This window comes from Siphateles boraxobius, unplaced genomic scaffold, assembly GCF_051911475.1.
Source record: "Siphateles boraxobius isolate OS27281-9 unplaced genomic scaffold, OSU_SipBor_1 47, whole genome shotgun sequence".
Classification (NCBI taxonomy): Eukaryota; Metazoa; Chordata; class Actinopteri; order Cypriniformes; family Leuciscidae; genus Siphateles; species Siphateles boraxobius.
The window spans coordinates 3078794-3102500 of NW_027509108.1; the positions used below are offsets into that span (position 1 = coordinate 3078794).

General features: G+C 39.0%; 3 protein-coding genes across 4 annotated transcripts in view; 1 reads left to right on the plus strand and 2 right to left on the minus strand.

Moving 5' to 3' along the window:
* LOC143710510 (B-cell receptor CD22-like) overlaps positions 1-23707 on the plus strand; it is a 773497-nt gene that overhangs the window by 531160 nt on the left and 218630 nt on the right. The gene's annotated exons all lie outside the window — the stretch shown is intronic.
* On the minus strand, positions 1273-10489 carry LOC143710433 (B-cell receptor CD22-like). Its single transcript, XM_077201388.1, has 10 exons — positions 10352-10489; positions 10008-10065; positions 8561-8923; positions 8223-8471; positions 7173-7415; positions 7009-7105; positions 6849-6894; positions 1906-1995; positions 1759-1818; positions 1273-1571 (listed from the first exon to the last, which is right to left on the minus strand). Exons 2-10 carry the CDS (start codon positions 10051-10053, stop codon positions 1545-1547), a joined length of 1221 nt encoding a protein of 406 aa, XP_077057503.1. The 5' UTR covers positions 10054-10065; positions 10352-10489; the 3' UTR covers positions 1273-1544.
* LOC143710421 (B-cell receptor CD22-like) overlaps positions 22184-23707 on the minus strand; it is a 41357-nt gene continuing 39833 nt past the window's right edge. Inside the window, exons 6-10 of one of the 2 annotated variants that reach the window (XM_077201375.1) lie at positions 23632-23707; positions 23465-23549; positions 23272-23317; positions 22756-23006; positions 22184-22572 (exon numbers count right to left, since the gene is read on the minus strand). The exon at positions 23632-23707 is cut by the window's right edge and continues 167 nt beyond it. In XM_077201375.1, the coding sequence (XP_077057490.1) occupies positions 22515-22572; positions 22756-23006; positions 23272-23317; positions 23465-23549; positions 23632-23707 (516 nt within the window). In that variant the 3' untranslated portion in view covers positions 22184-22514. The remainder of the gene's footprint in view (positions 22573-22755; positions 23007-23271; positions 23318-23464; positions 23550-23631) is intronic. The other variant, XM_077201376.1, reaches the window with a different exon arrangement.

The following is a 23707-nucleotide window of genomic DNA, read 5'->3' on the forward strand; positions in this document are numbered from 1 at the left end:
ACCTTTTCTAATCTTGACAAACACATTGTCAGAAAGGTCTGAGTCTAAAGGTTCCATATTTTGTGACAAAAGTGATATTTGGACACAAATTTATTAATTTGTTACAGCAGAATGCATACAATTAAATTCAATGGAATTTATGTCATTTTTGGTATTACGCCTAAACAAAATCTCATGGGAACTTCAATTTTTGTGATATCAACTTCAACTTTGGAACAAAACTTGGTCAGATATATGGCTTTGATTTTATAGTAATTTTATAGTAAACATATTTTGTAAAATATATATTTTATATAAAAGAAAAAATTTGGTTGAATGTAAATTTAAAAATTCCGTAACTTTTTCATACTTTTATTTTTTGAAGTAGGTTACTTTTACTTCAACAATAATCTGTTGAGTGTTTTCTTTAAAACAAGACCAAACTTAGGTCTTTATTACAAAGCATGCTTGAATTACAACAAGTTTTAATAGTGCATTGTAATGTCCATTCTCAAAAAGGGGGGTGACAGTTAACCGCTATGTGCCAAATCAACCATTTGGTTGAGCATGTTTTTGAAAAATTATTAAAAACATACTTAAGTTTTTTCATGGCACCAAGTAACATAATTTTGAAAAGTTAGGGCTCTTACAGTGTAATATGTAAAAAAAAAAACATATGCTTAGCTTGAAAAATTTCACCAAAAACAGTTCACATGGCTGGGGTGATTATTTGTTTCTGACAAATGTGGTTGAGCAGACAGTTAAAAAGGTTGTAATGTGCTTAAAGTTTTTATTCATGCTTGTTATTATTTGATTCACGCTTATTATATTTTGATCCGTGGCTGCAATACATTTTGGCGGGATATTGATCCCATACTGAAGACCTTCTATGACTGTAGTTCATCTGTGATCTTGTACTCTGTCACATGTTGGGGAGGGGGACTGTTGAAAAAGGAGAAGAATAAGTTAAACTTATAAAGAAGGCAGGTTCAGTGGTGGGGATTGTGTTACTCACCTTATAATAGTGAGATAGTGCAAGATAGAGGGATTGGAAATAGTCTTTTATGATGAATTGAGATTTTCATCCACCCTTAATGAAACAGTTTGAGCTCTTGTGAGTACTCACAGCTCAAGATTATAAGATTACACAGCCCCGCTGTTACAAGGAGCGTTTTAGGAAGTCTTTTTTTCCCGCCAAACGATTAGATTGTACAACCAGCGTTATACAAGATCATAGACTATATTCTAGGATTACTTGGTTGTATATAATCATAATGCTTTGCAAAAATTGTCTTTTATCATTTAATGTTTTATTTGGAAAGGAATAAAGAGAAAAATCTGTCACATGGACGCTTTAATACACAGATAAAATGTAGAACATATTACAGAAACAACTCTAAACTCATTTATTAATTACACATTGACTGTTTCTTCATGTCACATGAATATAATCCATTACTTTCTGCAGAATGTAAACCCTGAAGATGCTTTTAATTTTCATTGGTAGTTGTGATGTGGATGTGTCCAGCGATGGGACAAAAGCTCAGTAAAGTTTAGCTTGTGCTTCATCTTACGGTGTCGTTTTGCTGTGGCTACAACAGAAATAACACACACATTTACATAAATCAACACTAAATGGTACAAATAATCTGAGAAAAAACAAATAAATCGACTCATATAATCCATCTTGTAACAGAAAGAAAAGACTGTTAAGTTGATTGACTACTGAGGACATTTTCTTTATTGTTTGATGAAATTGAGAAGGCCTGAGAAACTTACTGACAGATTCTGATATTCAGAAGAGCCCGACTGGTGAACAGCAGGTCTGGGATGAACAGTCTATGGCAAAAACACATTGATTATTTACTATCTGACTTTTGAATGCACAAACTCTTTTGCACGTGTAGTTTTTGACATTTCTCTTACTGTGAGTGTGTCGTAAAGGTCAGATGATCTGGTCTTGAGGTCAAGAGCTGTATATGTGTCTTCACTGGGATCAGTTCTGGGATCATCGTTCTACAGGGAAACAGAGAGAAGGACTATCACTATATTGTTACAGCTGTTTCACAGCAGCGGCTCCAAAGCTACATATAAGCGAGCAATTCTTTACAAAGACAACTATAAATTTGATTTTAGAAGTTGGTAAACCATATAAAAGGTAAACAACAAAACAACCAAGAAAACAGCTCCAATCTTGTCGTTTCAGTCATAGCCTACTTTCGATGTTTACAAGACTGCAAGCTCCGTGGATACAAAAACAAACACACACAAAAACCGCACACTCGGGTTTGATTTGAGTTGTGCTAGCCTATGTAGCTGTCTGTGTATATTTCATAAACTAAAAGAAAGTTTATATATAATATTTTCTGGCTGGTTTATTTCTATTTTTTATAACAGGCCTACACCATACTACTTTCACCCAACCTGAATAATTCAAAATAAGTTTAAATGGGTAGCTTAAATCTTCTATAAATATTTTTGAGTCTTCATTTTCTTTTTTCCCCTACTCCAGTTCCTTTGTTTTTTGCCTTCTCCAGTTCTTGTTAAAACTCACTAGACATGCTTAGCTATTCTGTGCATTTTGGGCAATTTTTGTGTGAATCAAATTTATTTTGTCCATCAAAAGTGTGCTTTCACTTTAATTGAGCGTGAGCATTGCAGGAAAAATAGACTTGGCGCCGAAACCCCCGCGTCACTGCTGCTCACGCGCTGCTCCTGCTGAAACGGCCGTTACGTCCCATAACATAATAGCACTCCAGCACTATGGCAAGCCGTTTTAGCTTAAATTGTACCCAGCCCTACTCGTTGTAGGTAATAAAGCAGAAAAGAAACTGTGATCTGGAGGAATCCCTCTTCAGCTATCCCAGACATGTTGTTGTGTTAACTGCTGTTGAAAAAAAAAACATAATCTATTGCCGGAGTGACGACAACTTTAAGCTGTGTGAGTTTAAAGTGTTAAACTGTGTAGGGAGACGGGTGCCAATTTATTATGCAGTAGCCGCTACTAACCTTTTCTCCTGTTTTTCCTTCGTTAGTCAGGGAGAGAGGTAAGACAACTGTCTTTAATTTTTGATTTCTTTCGTTAGGGAAGTTATCTGGGTTTAAACTTTAGGAAGTCCTGTTTCGTTTGTTATTTTGACCTGGCCCCATGACGATCTGGTTATTTAAATTTGTTTACCTGTTTACTGATCTTTGTTTGTTTTATAAATATATTGGTTAAGCCTTTAATAAAGAAGAAAATAACTCATTAAGCATACTCGACCAGTTTCCTTTTTGTGACCCGGTGTTAAAAAAAGTGTGTTGTGTAAACCTTTTTGATCTAAAAGTGAAATGGGATTAGAGCTGGGATATAGGAAAAGGAGATTTCTCACGTTTATTTATTAGTTATTTTTTGGTTATCTTTTTTCTTGTTACTCCCTGTTTCAATCCCCTAGACTGAATAGGGAACGTAACAATATTCAATTTAGATTTTTTTTTTTTAAACGTACAAGATTTTAAATTATTAGCATGACAATCAAAAATATAATCACTCCACAGGCTCTACTTATGAAACAATGTACAATCCTGATATATATATATATATATTCTACATGTACAAATTGTTATGATGAGGTGGAAGCAAGGAGGAAGCAGGATCCAATTGCAGCACACTTTATTTAATAAACTCAAACTACATAATAAAGACTCTGGCTAGGGCACAAGACTCAGGAACAGAACCACCAACATCAAGGTACAAAAACACAACATTAAGAACTCACAAAGACTGAACAAGACACAGGGCTTAAATACATACTGGACTAACAACGAGACAAGGGACACCTGTGAACATTTAAACAATCAACCAATGACACAACAGACAGGGGAACACAAGGCAAGATCACCTGACTAGAAAAGAACCAGGAACAAGAAACAAAACCCAAACTGTGACATAGCCCCCCCTCTATGGGCGGCTCCCGACGCCCATCAAAACAAAAAAAACACAAGTTCAGGAGGGTGGTGAGTGGAGGCGGTCTTGGGGGAGGGACGGAGGGCCAGGCTCGCACTGGGTCCAGGAACCAGGACACAGGAATGGCGAGCCTGAGCCACAGAGCCTGGGTGGACCTGGCTCTTGAGCGACCAGGGCAGAGCAGGATGCGCAGGCGGTGGCCAGGGCGGTGAAGACCCCTCGGGCGGCCACGGCGGCTAAGACCCCTCGGGCGGCCACGGCGGTGAAGACAGTCCATCGGGCGGCCAGGGCGGCGCAGACACCGGCTCAGGAACAGCAGACACCGGCTCAGGAACAGCAGACAACACACACACTGACTCTGGCTCGGGAACAGACAACACACTCACTGACTCTGGCTCGGGAACAGACAACACACTCACTGGCTCGGGAACAGACAACACACTCACTGGCTCGGGAACAGACAACACACTCACTGGCTCGGGAACAGACAACACACTCACTGGCTCGGGAACAGACAACACACTCACTGGCTCGGGAACAGACAACACACTCACTGGCTCGGGAACAGACAACACACACACTGGTTCGGGAACAGACAACACACTCACTGGCTCGGGAACAGACAACACACTCACTGGCTCGGGAACAGACAACACACTCACTGGTTCGGGAACAGACAACACACACACTGGCTCGGGAACAGGCAACACACTCACTGGCTCGGGAACAGGCAACACACACACTGGCTCGGGAACAGACAACACACACACTGGCTCGGGAACAGACAACACACTCACTGGTTCGGGAACAGACAACACACTCACTGGCTCGGGAACAGACAACACACACACTGGCTCGGGAACAGGCAACACACACACTGGCACGGGAACAGACAACACACACACTGGCTCGGGAATAGACAACACACACACTGGCTCGGGCTCAGGAACAGACAACACACACACTGGCTCGGGCTCAGGAACAGACAACACACACACTGGCTCGGGCTCAGAAACAGACAACACACACACTGGCTCGGGTTCAGGAACAGACAACACACACACTGGCTCGGGCTCAGAAACAGACAACACACACACTGGCTCGGGTTCAGGAACAGACAACACACACACTGGCTCGGGCTCAGAAACAGACAACACACACACTGGCTCGGGCTCAGGAACAGACAACACACACACTGGCTCGGGCTCAGAAACAGACAACACACACACTGGCTCGGGTTCAGGAACAGACAACACACACACTGGCTCGGGAACAGGAACAGACTCTGGCTCGGAGACGGCCATCTTGTCCGTAGACACTGGTTCAGAAGCGGCCATCTTGTCCGTAGACACTGGCTCGGAGGTAGTGATGTGAACAGTCTCTGGATCAGCAGAAGTGATGTGAACAGTCTCTGGTTCGGCCATCTTGTCCGTAGACACTGGCTCGGAGGCGGCCATTTTGTCCGTAGACACTGGCTTGGAGAAAGTGACATGAACCGTCTCTGGATCGGCAGACGTGACTTGAACCGTCTCTGGATCGGCAGACGTGACTTGAACAGTCTCTGGATCGGCAGACGTGACTTGAACAGTCTCTGGATCGGCAGACGTGACTTGAACAGTCTCTGGATCGGCAGACGTGACTTGAACAGTCTCTGGATCGGCAGACGTGACTTGAACAGTCTCTGGATCGGCAGACGTGACTTGAACAGTCTCTGGATCGGCAGACGTGACTTGAACAGTCTCTGGATCGGCAGACGTGACTTGAACAGTCTCTGGATCGGCAGACGTGACTTGAACAGTCTCTGGACTGGACGGGACCAGCGGCGAAGAGGGCCTCGGCTCTGGCTGGACGTGGCTGACGTGAAGCTCTGGCTGGACGTGGCTGACGTGAAGCTCTGGCTGGACGCGGCTGACGTGAAGCTCTGGCTGGACGCGGCTGACGTGAAGCTCTGGCTGGACGGTCTCTGGCTGGACGGTCTCTGGCTGGACGGTCTCTGGCTGGACGGTCTCTGGCTGGACGGTCTCTGGCTGGACGGTCTCTGGCTGGACGGTCTCTGGCTGGACGGTCTCTGGCTGGACGGTCTCTGGCTGGACGGGCTCTGGAACTGGTTTGACGGGACGAGATTCAGGCAGGACGGTGATCCTTGCAGACCGTACGGACCTTAGCGGGGAATCTGCCAAGCTGGACATCAGCCCTGAACGCCCATAGACCGATCCGGTGTCAGACCCGCTGACTGGCGTGACGCGGGGAAACTCAGGCTCTGCAAGTGCCGAACCGCCCAAGGAAAGGGCCAGATCAACAAACCCTTTCAGGGTCCAGCCAGTATGATCCTCCGGCATCACTTGAGCGATGTGCCAATCCAGCCCGCTACAAAACAGGTCCACGAGCTGGGCATCATTTAGCGCTCCCAGATGACAACACGCCAAAAAGTCCCTCACATACCTCTCCAAGGGCTGGCCATCTTGAGACAGAGATGATAGGAATTTCCTTAAGGCCTGGTTGCTAACAACTGCTGGATCCATTGGTGGTGAGTTCTTCTGTTATGATGAGGTGGAAGCAAGGAGGAAGCAGGATCCAATTGCAGCACACTTTATTTAATAAACTCAAACTACATAATAAAGACTCTGGCTAGGGCACAAGACTCAGGAACAGAACCACCAACATCAAGGTACAACAACACAACATTAAGAACTCACAAAGACTGAACAAGACACAGGGCTTAAATACATACTGGACTAACAACGAGACAAGGGACACCTGTGAACATTTAAACAATCAACCAATGACACAACAGACAGGGGAACACAAGGCAAGATCACCTGACTAGAAAAGAACCAGGAACAAGAAACAAAACCCAAACTGTGACACAAATAAGCTGTAATTGATTTATTAGTATCATTCTGTGGTTTTTTGGCAATCTCACCTTATACTCGTGTATTGCAGATCTACAGTTTATCCTTTTCTTATTACTGTTAAAAAACAGATGGAAACAAGCCATTTCATGTTTCATTTAATAATCAAATGTACTTCTGCATTAATTAAAAGCAAATTATATTACTCTTTGTTGATCATTTTATATTTACATTTTATACAATACGATGATGATGATGATGATGAATAATATTCCTACACTTGCCACTGTGATCCCCAACCAGACGAGCCAACCGGCACCACGACCAACTGAAAGAGGGAGAATATCATAATTAAATCTAAAAATAAGAATGAAGTGTGTTAATAAAAGCTTCACCTGTGACAGTTACAGCGTCTGATCTCTGAGATCCATGTTGATTGTGAGCCTGACAGTAGAAGCGTCCACTCTGTAGTGCACTGAAACTCTGTCCAGATCCAACAGCTGAGGTTTCATTCTCCTTAAACCAGCTGAAGTTCAGAGCAGGAGGGTTTGAGTCACTGATGCACTTCAGAGTCACTGAATCTCCCTCCACTATTACACCAGATGGACTGATGGAGATCACAGGTTTCACTGTAGGATCTACAGGAGAAATATATATTATCAATAAGCACTTCCTATTTCTGTTCTTACACACATATGGTAGGGAAAGAATTTAGCATTAACAACATGAATCCATGGATCCTTGTGTCAAAAAATCATGTCACATATTAAGAAATATCCAAAATGAATGACAATACCAGACAAAGAGCTGAATGAACTGAAGGCTTAAATATGCACAAGGGAGGGAAATCAACAGAACAAGGAACAGGTTTTTAACTAATTAACAACTATGGAAACTAGCAATTACAAAAACTAATAATTTACTGCCATTGTGAGAATAACATGTAACCATGTAATCAATAACACATACGTTTGATAACAAACTATTTTAAAACATAATATAATCCAATTACTTTACAAAAATCTGATTACGTAATCCAGGTTACATGTAATAAGTGACTACCCAGCTCTGACTGTATTATGCAAACTCATGTTTTTCAAAAATTTCTTGCATAATACTGATTGCCACACACAATTTTTTTATTTTTAAATGTGTGCATTATTTGACCTTTAAAGGTGTTTAAATGCTTATTTTACAGCTGTTTGAGGGTGTTGTGTTTATGGTGTAGCGTTGTCATGACAACAGAGTTGTAAAATTGAATAATACTGAATATAACAGAAATTGTTAAAATCACACATATTGTTCATGTCTTGTGGCTGTACTATTGAAACAGTGAGTATTTTAATGTTTTAAAGATTAGCCCCAATTACTTCCATTTTTAAAGAAAAGGAGGGACGAGTGAACTCTACTGGCTTTGGAAAGAAAACTTTAAAGAACATACTCACACATGACATTGATCTGAACAGCAGGAGAGATGTGAGTGTGTCCGTCTACAGCACAGCTATATCTGCCTGAATCCTCTCTTCTGACTGGATTGAGGATGAGTTTGTTACTGAATTTACTCTTAGTTAATATCTTCAGTGAGTTTCTGTACCAGATGAATGTTTCTCTGTCAGTCAGAGCGCAGCTGCTTTTACATGTCAGACTGACTGAATCTCCCTCTGTCACTCTCTCAGGAGACTCCACCTGAAGATCTGAACACAACACACACATTATATCTAGTGCTGCTGTCATACACTGATTATTATTCAGCATAATGCACAGAAGAAGAGATAAACCTCACCAAAGTCACCTGTGACAGTAAGAGTCACTCCTGGTTTACCAATCCATTTCACATCAGGTTTATCAGTGATGAATCTGAAATAGTACTTGTGTGAATCCTTCAGTGTCACATGACTCAGTCTGATGTTGCAGTTCTGCTGTTTATCTCCCAGATACTGAAGTCTCTGACTGTATTCAGTGTCCTTAGACAGATCTAGAAGCTCAACACCCTGAATTATTGGGCCTTTTGTCCAGAACACTTTCTCGATCTTATATCCAGTCGGGTATTTATAAGTGCATCTCATTATCACTGTTGAGTCCTTTAGTGCACAGATGTGTGAAGGACTGTAACTCACACCCCAATCACCCGACTGGCTACAAACTCCTGGAACACACATTCACAAGGAAACAAGGGTAACACTTTACAATACAGGTGCACTAATATGCATTAATTCATGATTAACTAATGCACAGATAATCATTGTATGTTAATGTATGACTCATGAATAAGTAAACCATTAATTAATTATTACTGCATCAGCAACTAATAAAGAGTCTATATGATTAATAGATTAAGTAATAAATGAATTGCTATTAATTAAACGTGTCATGTATTCATTCCTTAATAACATATTTTATTAGTTAATAATGAAGTAAAGTCATAACATAATGATAGATTTGCAAATCATGCTAATCATTAGCTAATGATTAATTAAAGCAGACAACTGGAAGTTGAAGTGCATACTAGCGTTGACTAATTGTGGTAATTAACACATTAATTTACACTATTAGTATATAAAATATGTTATTAAGGAATTAATACATGATGACACGTTTAATTAATAGCAATTCATTTATAACTTAATCTATGAATCATATAGACTCTTTATTAGTTGCTGATGCAGTAATCATTAATTAATGGTTTAGTTATTTAGGAGTCATACATTAACTCATGATTATATGTGCATTAGTTAAACATGAATTAATGCTTATTAGTGCACCGTATTGTAAAGTGTTACCGAAACAAGGATAGGAAACAACAATAGAAGGAAACAAATACCTATCTCTGAGTTAAACAGGACCATACACTTTCATTAAAACTTGTTTTTTCTTTACAAAACTTTACAAATGACGAATTACACTTGTGATATGATCTGTGTGAAACCAGACATCAGACAGACGGTGATGAAATGCAGGAAGCAGAACATTGAACACTAACCATGAAAAACTTTCTGTTGTAAATGTTAGCAGCTTCCGCGGTTAGCATTATATCAGCAAAACATGAATAATACACTTTTGTTCGGAAGCAACAAATAAATCATACAAATGTCCCTACATTATAGTAGATATTTTCCCAGTGTTATATTTCCTGGGGTTAGCAGCAGTGCTAACTGATCCATGTTAACTAGCCAAAACCTTATTCTCTTAGTTAGTAATTAACTCGTATGTCATTTCCAGAAGAGACTCACCTGGAATCAGGAGCAGAAACACCAGAGCAAGAGTTATCAGTGACATCACCACAGGAAACTAAATCATTTACACAACAGTACAACATGTCAACTTTTGTTTCATAAAAACGATGATAACAGCAGTGTATTAGATCATAAACAGTGCAAAAATGATTAAAAATACTTTAAAATCGTTACTGTTAGTAGATTTCCACGATTGAAACTCATTTAAAGACAACATTAGGAACACATGAGCTCCGGATGTTCAGAGGTTATTATGGAAGAAAATGTTTCTGACTTCAATTTTCTTTTGTGGAGATTCTTTAGTTAGACAATATTAATGACTGAACAAGTGTAACTCTTACCGTTTTGTAGTTTCAGCCGCTGTAAACACACTCCAGGAGAGTGAAGTGCAAATGCAAGCTGAAAACTTTCTTCTGCTATTTTACAGTTTTTTTCCTTCCTCTTTTTAAAGTATGTTTAAGCAACCGGACCCACGCCGAGACAGCAACAACCCACATGCAACTACTTGTAAATAAAAACAAAGATAAAACACTCTCTCAAGAGGATTGGTTAAAAAAAAACACATCTAAATTGCATGACTACAGATCTTCCATTACAAAAATCAAATGAAACTTTCAGTGTGAAGAGAAAATTCCTGTCACCAGGATTAGATGCTGTTTTTCAGCTTCCTGTAAAGTGTTTTTCTTTCTTTAAGACAAGGAGTTCTTCATTTTTGTGTTTACAAAATAAGATCAAACTGTGTTTACATGCATGTTCAGTAATATTTTACACCTCCTTGAGGCAGGAGCATGCAATTGCCTTCCTTTATAGAAGAATCAGGAAACAACACGATGGATGGATAAATGGATACATGGATGATGGATGAGTGTATGGATGGATGAAGGGATATTTGGATGAAGGCATGGATGGATGGATGAAGGGATGGATGGAGGGATGGATGGATGGATGAAGGGATGGATGGAGGGATGGATGGATGGATGAAGGGATGAATGGATGGATGGAGGGATGGATGGATGAAGGGATATTTGGATGAAGGCATGGATGGATGGATGAAGGGATATTTGGATGAAGGCATGGATGGATGGATGAAGGGATGGAGGGATGGATGGATGGATGAAGGGATGGATGGATGGAGGGATGGATGGATGAAGGGATGAATGGATGGATGGAGGGATGGATGGATGGACAAATGGATGAAGGGATGGATTGATGGATGGATGGATGGATGAAGGGATGGATTGATGGATGGATGTATGAATGAAGGGATGGATGGAGGGATGGATGGATGGACGAATGGATAAAGGTATGGATGGATGGATGGATGAAGGGATGGATGGATGGATGAAGGGATGGATGGATGGATGATGAATGTGTAAATGGATGGATGAAGGGATGGATGGATGGATGGATGAAGACATGAATGGTTGGATGGATGGAGGGATGGATGGATGGATGGATGATGAAAGTGTTGATGGATGGATGAAGGGATGCACGGATGAAGGGATGGATGTATGGATGGATGATGAATGTGTATATAGATGGATGATGAATGTGTAGATGGATGGATGATGAATGTGTAGATAGATGGATGATGAATGTGTAGATGGATAAATGAAGGTAAGGATGGATGGATGGATCCATGAAGGGATGGATGGATGGATGGATGGATGAATGGATGGATGGATGGATGGATGGATGAAGGCATGGATGGTTGGATGGATGGATGATGAATGTGTAAATGGATGGATGAAGGGATGGATGGATGAAGACATGAATGGTTGGATGGATGGAGGGATGGATGGATGGATGGATGATGAATGTGTTGATGGATGGATGAAGGGATGCACGGATGAAGGGATGGATGTATGGATGGATGATGAATGTGTATATAGATGGATGATGAATGTGTAAATGGATGGATGATGAATGTGTAGATAGATGGATGATGAATGTGTAGATGGATAAATGAAGGTAAGGATGGATGGATGGATCCATGAAGGGATGGATGGATGAATGGATGGATGGATGGATGAATGGATGAAGGCATGGATGGTTGGATGGATGGATGATGAATGTGTAGATGGATGGATGAAGGGATGGACGGATGGATGGATGGATGGATGAAGGGATGGACGGATGGATGGATGGATGGATGGATGGATGGATGGATGGATGGATGGATGGATCCTCAGTGTGTTCACACGACCCATCGAGACACGAGGTCTGAACGAGGGAGACTGGCTCTTCTGGACGACACCAGCGCTCATGTTCTCACGGCTCTCGTCTCTAGACTGGCTCCAGAAGACTCGGGGAAGTACTGGTGTGGTGTAGATATCGATCTCCTGCCGGATTTTACCTCTGAGATCTGGATAACGGTCAGCAAAGGTGAGATACACAACAGCTGAAGACTCACTGTCCTACTGAAAATACTTAATATATACGAGCGGTTTTCAGTTTTCTGAGTCTCATCGACAATAAACACAAGTTCTTATCAGCCTCATCCAGCTCATTTACATAAATGTGATTAAAGTGGATAATTCCACGCGCTTCCGTGTCAAAGTGTCTGTTTTAAGCAGCTTCTGTTCATGTGTGCAAAGACATTTTAGAAATCCCGACCAGCTGATGTTTTACGGCCATGTCCGGAATAAAGAGTAGGCCTATGTATGGTAAACCCATATATATATATAAATACAGTTAGGGTGATATTAAAGGACATAAACCGTGATATAAGATTTTGGCCACATTGCCCATCTCTAAGTCATTAATTGCCTGCATAACCTGACCAGGCACGACCACAAACATCTTGCGCATCGTTTGGTCACACCACAAGGTGTCACTGTGGTCTCAAAGCTTCAGATCTGCCACTCTGAGCTCGATTGCTATGTCTGAGGTAAAACACACCCCCTCATTAGCATACCGAGGAAGAAATGTAGAAATAAATAAATGTAGACATAAATACATATATACATAAATAAATGTGAAAATATGTAAAAGTGGAAATAAATGAATGCATAAATAAATAAATGAGTAAATAAAACAAACGTGGAAAAAATTAAATGTAGACAAAAATAAATATATACATAAATAAATGTGACAATAAGTAAAAGTGGAAATAAAGAAATGCATAAATAAATAAATGAGTAAATAATATAAATGTGGAAAAAGATACAATTATAGATAAATAAGTAAATAAAAGTATACTTATTTATTTGTTTTTTTTTTACATTTCTTCATATATTTATTTATGTATGTTTGTTTTTTACATTTGTTGTATATTTATTTATGTATTTATTGATGTATTTTTTTTTGTATATTTATTGATGTATTTATGGATGTATTAATTAATATGTCACGTATGGCAGTCCATACTCTTATGCCGTTTTCACATGATGTAATATACATCTCTGATGTCCTCAGAATGTGTCTGTGAAGTTTCAGCTCAAAATACCACCAGATTTTTTTTTATTATCCAACTTTTTCCTGGTTAGCGAATTTACCCATGATTCATTGCGGGTTTGAACCGGAAGCCGGTTGTCCTTTTCCGGTTCGAAGCTTTATGAAGATTAAGCGCCGCTCGCTCAGAACGCCGCAGTGATGTGCTGGTTAGAAACCATGTGAAATAAGTAGGGCTGGCCCTGCCCGTGCACGACTGAAGTTGGGTTGGAAGTTATGTATACTAAGCTATATGGGAGAAAATGCTAAACCATAATGAGCGTTTTCGTAATATAATGCCTATTCTGCATCTCAACGCACGCATAAGCTTGCCACAAAAAAAATTAAACGGCAAAAGTAATGATTATGCATGAAACATTTGAATTGTTTATTAATAACTAGTGTTTCCTGTAAGTGTTGACTGCAAAGATAAATTTGATGATACTGACTCGCCATCTTCGCAGTAGTGAACGAGCCTATAGAGAGAAATGCACACTTCATACGAATTAACCTATACATAAGCAGAGAGCAGCCCATTTCTGCTCGTTTTTAATTATTTTGTTTAAAAGTACACATTTCAAGCTTTCTATAGATATACTTATCATGTATGTGAGGCAAGTCACTTATACGCTGAGTTTAATTAATAAGACGCGCTCCAGTTCACGCGCCCGCGGATCTGTGTCCAGTATATATACTATATTTGCTTCTTATTTATTATTCCAGGCAATTTGTTGATAAAACATTGATAAAAATTAAGATACAATTTATACAAAACGAAATTCACTTTAAAGAAAGGCTTTCTACAAAACAAAACTTGATAAGTGGTCAAAATCATGTCTGAGCCATTCCAAATGTTTTCCGATATATTGGGCATCTTATGATCATATCTGACTCATCTCATGCGGTTCCCTTTTCATATAATCAACATAGATTAAATACATTTTAAAAAAACATTATATTGTGAAACTTAAATATAAACATATGTTTAGTTTTTGTTTTTGTTTAACTTATATTTAAGCGTCACACTGCTCCGCTTTGCTCATGTGCTCTGGTGTGTAGCCTATAGCCTTTACATGCATGTGTGTGTGATGTGATGGAGGGGTGCAATTCTCGAATATTAATTGCATAATACCAAGCGATCTTCGAATATTATTTTTGCTTGAAATGCCCATCCCTACTGGTAACGTATTACACCTTTTTCGGTGGATGCTTCAGTTTTAGCGCAGCTAACCAAAAACGTCTACTCTCTGGTATTGAATGTAGCTGATACGAACCGGACATAGGCATTCTCTCATTTTTATCTAATACTCAAAGCACCCAGTTTCTAAAAAGTTGTTTATCTCCTTTTAATTGTTAAAACAACCAACAACAGCACATGTAGAGCCTGAACTCATTCTCTCACTGCTAATACAGTACGAACCGGAAGTAGGCAACCGGAGTCGTCGTCATGGCGGCGCGCATTGTTTAGAGCAGAACAAGGTGGATATAGCAAACAGTCATTGAAACTATGTTAAATCAACATTCCGTTGTCAACATTAAGTCATTGAATCAACATTCGAACTCTGATGTTGATTCTACATCATTTTGCACCCTGTTTTAATATTGAAACAACATTGAAATCCTGTCCATAGATCAACGGAATTTCAATGGTATTTCAATTATCAGGAATATTGAAACAATGTTGAAATTTCAACTGAACTAAGGATCAACGTGATTTCAATGGAATTTCAATCGTTTTTAAATGTTAATTTTAAATGTAATGCCATAAATTAAATAGCCTGCTTTATCTACAGCCAGGATGTTAAAAAATAATGGAACATTTGAAATCTTGTATAAAACACTGAACACACCACACAAACAAATTCATTTTTATTAGCCTTTTTATTTAATTAATTGTAGGCAACTCTTTACACTTTACACTTCAATGTCCTCTGACGCCTGAATATTTTGTCGTCCAGTCCCTCCTGCCCGGTCTGGCACATGTTAATTGGGTGACGGCGGTTGTCCCCGTCTGCTGAGTGAGAGCACCTAAAACAGAAAATAAAATCACAATGCAAAAAATTAGCATTTAAGTTAAACAGGAGATTATATTTATTTGTATTGGTAGCCAACATTCGTGCCGCGAGATTAAGTATGTAACGTGGGGATAAGCCCTCCCAAGTCCCCCCTTGACGCCAGGCCTGGTTGTCAGGCGCTATAACAGTGCGCGAAAAATCGTGAAATCGGATAAGCACTAGTACATTCATATTTTGGATTTGTATTACGAGGAGATGGTCTAATCGGCATTCCCAGTTAGAACTCGAGACAGTTCTGCATTGAATAAAGTTAAGTAAGTCATGTCTTCTGTGTAATTCTGGCCCGCCGCGGTCACTTCTGTGGGTAGCGCTAGGTGGAGCACTGCTAGCGTTGGTCCCGCTGTTGTTCTCCGGTCATAAGAAATAGCGGTGTGTAATAGCGGTTACTGTGTTAATAGATTTCACGACACAAGCAATGGGTAGGCTACAGACATGTATTTTGAGCTAAATATCACAAAAATAGACTGGACTCGGATGTTTTGCTAACTTTATAACCTAGAAGAGAACTACAAAGTAGGCCTAGGCTACTTTCGGCAGATTTTGACACAGTGGTAAAACAAAAATCTATTTCCTGCAGCACTGCGTCGGTTACTAACCATCATGTTAACGATCAGCCTAACAGTATTTGATTTGGTACAATTCATTCATATCAAACATTAAGCAAGCTTACCTTTACGCTTGTGCAAAGGGTCCAGAAATGAGCTGTGTCCAGTGCAGTACGTTGGTATAACACCCGTTGATCTCCCGGTCAACCAAAAATCTATTGATTTTCAATCATATTTCCCGGTCAACTATATATCGATGCATTTTCATCTATTTCCCGGTCAACTATATGTCGATGACTTTTCAACAACAGCGTCGTTTCCCGGTCAACTATAAATCAATGACTTTTCAACACATTCAGCCATTGCCCGGTAAACCAAATATCAATGCTTAATCAATCATAAAGATAACTATAGATCAATGTTGTTCCAATATCGTTGCCATCAACATTAATAACATCAGGTTTTCATCGACAGGGTAATGGTGATTCAACATTAATTTTGCATTGAAATTTCAATATCAACCATAATGATGATTCAGATGGAAGAACAATGTTTATTCAATGTTGGCTTGCTGTCTGGGTAGCTTATCTTTAAATGCAAATGAGTCGCTGCTCCGCCCCCGTTCAGACGAGGACCAATCCTTTACACGAGCTTCAGATACTATGGGAACAACCAGAGCCATATAGAGTGAGAGTTGCGACAACTCCATTGACTTCAATGGAACGTTTTTTTTTCTGCAATGGCGGCTCGCAGAGATTCTCAATAGTTCCCGGATGATCCAGCAGCGCGTTAGAGCTACAGCAGAACAGACCGTTTGTGATGCACTTTTAAAAGGTAAGACGTTTAAAGAATAAGATTGTATATTATCAGTACATCTGAATCAAATTAACTTATGTATTAAAGCATGCTAGTTGATTATTGCTCTCTAAATTAGTAGTTTTAGGGGACATTGTCAGGTAAAATAAAGGTCTTTGGATAAAGTTAATACCGCATAACAAACCAACCCGTTCTATTAATGCATGTTTATCTTTTGTTGTGTAATAAGAGGGAAAGACTTATAAACAGGGGTTAAATATAACATTGGGGAGTGTGATAGTTGTAACTGATCAAATGAGAATATCGGTTTCATTCCATATTAAATGTGCAATAACGGGGAAAAAAATCCCTTATTTTAGATTTCATATTTGAGTAAGCACAAACGTAGGGTTGGAGTTTTTTATTCATTGTGTTTCTGTTGACTATTACCTGTCTATTATGTTTCAGCTCAGCTGATTTGTATTGATGGGAAAGGGAGATGGAAGTTTATACATGTAAGTAAGATTAAAAACCGTGCTTAAAACGTCAGCAAGCCATTTTCTAGATCAAATCACACTAGGCTAAATGGGGTATTATAAATACCATAACTGTATTATATACTGACTACTATATACAATTTATCCCGTTTTTGTTTCCTTTATCTCTTTCAACACAAGAAGCACAAAGGGGATTGAGTGGATCCTGAAGACTCCTGCACTGACGCTGTACCTCACCTTCAGTCTCAGATCCTGGGATTTTGCAAGACTTTATTTGCTCCTTATTTTTAATAAACATCAAACTTCCCAGTGTTGGTCTTTGTGAAAAAGTGCAGATATACACCCAAGTATAATTAGCACAAAATGTTTAGTTCTATTTAGATTGCTCCTGACTTGAGCATATTTCTGCTCTCTGTGTCGGACAGTACAAGAACAACAGAGGAAAGGACAGACAACATGCTTGACGTGCAGTTTATTAGACATTTATAAATCCCTTTGTGCTAAATCAGTGCAAAAGTGTGTGTGTGTGTATATATATATATATATATATATATATATAGGTCATTGACAAATAAACAAATAAATGTTTTTTTAAATCTTTTCAAAACTGATGTAATGTATATTTTTGTGTCATGAACAATGTATATAAACAAGTTTCAGTTGTGAACAAGTGTTTAAATTGGCAGTTTTACCAGTATTTGATAGAGATCTACAAGGATCATTAAGGCTCCTCTGGACAATGCTTTATCATGCATACTGTCATTACCATAATAAGAGAGCCATGTTTGCAGTTGTGCCATTCTGACATGCAAATTGCTTTACAAAAGGTTTTCAATTATCTCAACAGCTATAAATCTACTGAAATGTATAAAATTTGTTTATATGAACGGTTCAAATTATGCCAAAGAATTTCATTTTTTTATTTTTTTATTCTTAAAACGCCATTTAAATTAGTATTTTAGTCTTTTCATTTGTGCGGACAGTTGCACAACCTGACATTTTGTGGGGTTTAAGATATAACAGGACTATAAAATATATTATGTATTCATTTATATAGTAATAAGTGCATAAGCATTGTAAACATTAAGATGAATGCAATTTTACATTTTACTTGTTTGCAATGGCTTTTTAAGACAATCACATATTTCCTGCAAGTCTCCTGTCCTTGTGAAACCATAGTGAACATTACGTGATAACCCTTAAATAACATACACGTTTAAGAACACAAAAATACTTCAAAACAACTGCAAAACGGTCTTTAACCAAGGTGAAGTTAGCCAGAAAATGTTAACAAAGGCAGGCAACGCTGGTTGACCACATAAACATTAAATATTAGCAGATTTGTGTCTTTTAAAAACAATATTGCTGTAACTACATACACATACTACATCCAAATGTCAATGTATTATATACATATTGCAAACCAACGCATTTATTGACTACAAACTACCAAAAATCACAGTTCTGCTCTCTAACTCCATCGATTTGAATTGGCGCCGAAGCACTTCCTGGAACTATCTGAGGTCTACGCGAATCACGTGACAACCAAGGATTTCGAACTTCCGTTGTCGCAACTCTCTCTCTATGGCTCTGGGAACAACATAGCAGCCGAATTTCTCTCAGGGAAAATGTCAATAATACCCGTAGCGAGTGCAGTCTTACATGTTTGAACCGGAGTCAGACACAGATGGAGAGACTCAGGAAGAAGCTGCAACTGTTAGACTGGACATGGACGTTTCTCAGTGGTTAGTGGATACATGTATGTAACTTAGTTGTTGTACAGTCATGTTAATCTATAAACTGTTGTACAGGTGCTTGTGTGTGAACTGTATTAGGATGCCCACAGAGCCAGAACATATATGCTGCATGGAGATAGGTATGGTTTAGTGTACGGTTATAATGTGGGTCTACTGCTTCTCACTCAGGGGATCTAGTGCAGATCCTCTCTAGTCGAGGACGGGTATCCTACTCTTGTGTAGGAGTAAAGGGGAATCTGACACAGCTTGTTCTGAGAGATACATAATGATATATGGGGATTATAAAAAAAGTATTGGGTGGAATTTTACCATTAGGCTGTTTTTACACCGTGGACACACATCTGTGTTCAAACACCTTATACGAGACTCAGAAGTTGAGATTGTTTTTTTTCCAAACGATTAGATTGTACAACCAGCGTTATAGAAGATGATTGACTATATTCTAGGATTACTTGTATATAATCATAATGCTTTGCAAAAAATTTATACTGGAGAATGAGTTGTGTTGCTGTTGTGAATGTCGTTTAAGTTTTTTATTTAGTCATTTATTGTTGTGATGGTGTGACATGTAAATTTCCCCCCTGGGATAATAAAGTTGATCAGTCTTATAAAAGTGAATTTTGCATAATAGGTCGCCTTTAAAGGTCCCGTTCTTCGCGATTCCATTTTTCAAACTTTAGTTAGCGTGTAATGTTGCTGTTAGAGCATAAATAATACCTGTAAAATTATAAAGCTCAAAGTTCAATGCCTAGCGAGATATTTTATTTAACAGAAGTCCCCTTTCAAAGCCTACAGCGAACGTTCGGCTTTTAACAAGCCATTTCATGTTTAATTTAATAATCAAATGTACTTCTGCATTAATTAAAAGCAAATTCTACTCTTTGATGATCATTTTATATTTACATTTTGTTCAATACGATGATGATGATGATGAATATTCCTACACTTGCCACTGCGATCCCCAACCAGACGAGCCAACCGGCACCACGACCAACTGAAAGAGGGAGAATATCATAATTAAATCTAAAAACTAAGAATGAAGTGTGTTAATAAAAGCTTCACCTGTGACAGTTACAGCGTCTGATCTCTGAGATCCATGTTGATTGTGAGCCTGACAGTAGAAGCGTCCACTCTGTAGTGCACTGAAACTCTGTCCAGATCCAACAGCTGAGGTTTCATCCTCCTTAAACCAGCTGAAGTTCAGAGCAGGAGGGTTTGAGTCACTGACTACGTTTACATGCAGCCAATAATCCGTTCAAAACCGGGATATTAGCAATAACCCGGTCACGCACGGCCATGTAAACACCGGCAAAAACCCGAATGTGCTCATATCCCGGATTTTAAAAATTGCGCATACAAAAACCTGGAGTATACCGGAAGAAAACATGGCGAGACGCAGCGTAGCATACTTTTGGAGCGAGTTCACTACCAGCATCAAAGCGCAAACAAAGACGAACGCTATCTGCCCCGAACTATTCATTATCCGCGCGCTGCTGCTGCTGCTGTTGTTGTCTTTGGATACACGAAGAAGAATCGGAAATGACGCATATTGCGTCTTAAGGTTGTCCGTACTTCCAGACGCTAACCGTGCGTCGCCGTTTACATCGGGATATTGCAATTCCATGTAAACAGGAGTAACTCTCTCTGCTCACGCATGTAAACGGTTTATTCCTAATGTTTCAGAAACCCGAAACCATAACCCGAAAATTGGCTGCATGTAAACGTAGTCACTGATGCAGTTCAGAGTCACTGAATCTCCCTCCACTATTACACCAGATCCATTTATCAACACTGAGAAGTTTCTGGGAGGATACAGACAAAAATGACAATTCACAATAACTAGTACAAATTGAGGTGTTTGAAAATTTGAAACAATTTGCAGATGATTATTAACTTACACATGACGTTTAAAGTCACAGCGGAGTATTTCTCTCCATGTTTATTGATGGACTTGCATAAATTCACACAGTAACCAGCTTACCGTGTTCTGGTCTCTCCAGCGGACGTTGAACTGATGAATTTCTCGTGGTTACACACTGTTTGTTTTTAAAATGCTTGCAAATACAGAAATGTTTCTTCCTCTTTCTTTACTCATGCCCACACAAGCAACCTTAGACAACTTTTCGTCATGATCCAATGGCATTTATTGATATATAAAAAGTCATTAAACCCAAAATGTTGAACAATATAAAGAAGTTTGTCCATCAATTTGATTGATCTTCTACAAAGATTTATTAACATATAGGACGTATTTACAGTTTCTCTTGAATTTCCATATTTTAAGATTGAAGCGATGTTCATAAATAAATAGAATAAAAATCATTTTTAAACCAAGTTTTTATAACCTTTCTTCCTAGAAACATTTTCTGAAGAATTATTGAGTAAGACATTCGAGATAGGAACTTATATTGAGTAAGACTGGATGTTGAAACTTTGACCATGGACAGACAAGTTAGTTTGTTGTTCAGTTTATTGGCGAAAATAAACAGTTTATGTTTATTGGCGAAAAGAATAACGACAGGAAGTTGTGGACAGCAGAGGTGGTGGGACAGGAAATGACCTCATCTAGAAATTAGTTCACCCACACATAATGTGTCTCATGTACGTCATTGATCAAAATGAATTCTTAGCTAATATTGCTTAATACAAAAGCTCCTAAAAGGACATGGAGATTCACAAGTATGAGATGGGGTGAGAAATTATATTTCAATGCTCGGAAAAGTTGCATGTGTAATGCAAAGGATTTGAGAGAAAACGCAAAAGCATTGAAACATAATTTCACCACAATGTGACTTTAGGGGTTCCTTAAAATGTTATTTTAGTCAAACTGATTAAATCAACATGATTGACCTCGTCTTAACACACGTACACAGAAGTTGCTCTACAAATAATCGTCACTGGTGACTTTAATAGACTGAAGTGTTCATCAAGCTTTCATTTTATCCACCGTTGCAAATTTTCAGAGTTTGTTAGAATAGCCCAAATATTAGTATTAACCCAGCTATCACATTTAATTGGTTATTCTGAGTTTAGGTCTTCAATGACCCAGCAATGACCACACACAGGCTTGAATTTGGTAAAACTGATATGGTTTTTTTATTTGTTTACAGAAAGCACATGACGTCAACAGTTCAAATGACTTTAAGAAGCAAATTAACCAGCCAGTGACATCACAAAATGTTTTTAGTCTCACTAAACACAGTGTTGTTGGTTCTTGGATCTTTCCTTTGTATTCTGCTCTTGTAATGAGAAAAAGATAACATGCAGACACTGTATTCCTGCCATCTATTTACCTGACTTAATGAATAATAAATACCTGAGTGAATTAGCAAGCTAAATTGACAGCCGTACTCTCAGAATATTGTTTAATTGTTTTGGCCTTTGTCTTCATGATCTCATTTACTCACTTGACACGGCTGTAGATCACAGAAGTCTCTTCCACATTATGCACATTGGATCGCCTAAAAATATCAGATAAAACAATCATGTTATGCATCAGATTATATGACGATAAAGGTCATTAAAAAATTCAGATACCTTGTTTCTGAAACATCAGTGGGAGACCAAAGTTATTAAGAATAAATGTAACATGACTGTGAGTTGATCTGAACGTTGAACTGTCTCTTTAAGCTCGTTCTTCTCACCTCACGGCAGCATCAGGCTGATGAATCCTGATATTGTCGTAGTGGCTTTCGTTCTCCTCTGCTCTCTTCGTCTCGGTCTTTCTGTGATGTTGAACAGTTGCGTACTGGATCTCCTCAGTATCTCTGCATTCAGGAGCGTTTCTGTCTCTTCTGGGTTTGCTGGAAGTAACACTGGCGTACTGAGCGTCATCACAATCGGCTGATTCAGAAACATGAGCGTCTCTCCCTGTTACGGTAGAGTACAGATTGTCCTGAAATGGAAGAAAATGAAATATTATTTATTTATCATTCACATTTAAAGTGCTTTACTTTTCCATTCTATTTCTATGTAAACACGTGCTAGACGGACGTGTGTGACCGCTGTGCTCACATGACACTGTTAAACACGGCACTCAAATTAAAAAGCGGTAAACTTCTCTAGACTCTCCTCTTTTTTTGTCTCTCGTTGTCTCTCATGTTTTGTGTGAATGGCTGCATCTAACTAGACTATTCACATGTTGTGTCTGGAAGATGTACCTGTTTTTCGGTGAGGTCTTCAGCTTTAGCACCTCTTCGTTTTCTCCTGATTTGACAGACATTAAACGTGTAAGCTGCATTTTAAAGATTTATCACTAATCACATTACATGAGGCATTTCCACCTGCACTAGTTTTAAATTGAATTACTTTCATACACTCACTGTATTTGAGAATGATTTTAATCAAACTTACATTATAAACAGAATGATGATGATGACGATGAAGAATCCTAAACACGCCGCGATCCCCAACCAGAGCCAGCTACGACCAAGATGTACTGAAAGATTAAGAATTTGAGTTAAGATTAACTCTCAAAGCTACACAACTGTCTTGAAACCTTTATAAAATAAAAGCTTCACCTGTGACAGTTACAGCGTCTGATCTCTGAGATCCATGTTGATTGTGAGCCTGACAGTAGAAGCGTCCACTCTGTAG

Excerpts from the sequence above, each read along its gene's own strand:
- LOC143710433 (XM_077201388.1), bottom strand. The coding sequence starts at position 10,053 with ATGTCACTGATAACTCTTGCTCTGGTGTTTCTGCTCCTGATTCCAG. Across the intron at positions 7,106-7,172 it reads AGACGCTGTAACTGTCACAG|TTGGTCGTGGTGCCGGTTGG; the intron begins GTGAAGCTTTTA and ends TCCCTCTTTCAG. Across the intron at positions 1,819-1,905 it reads ACCTTTACGACACACTCACA|ACTGTTCATCCCAGACCTGC; the intron begins GTAAGAGAAATG and ends TTTTTGCCATAG.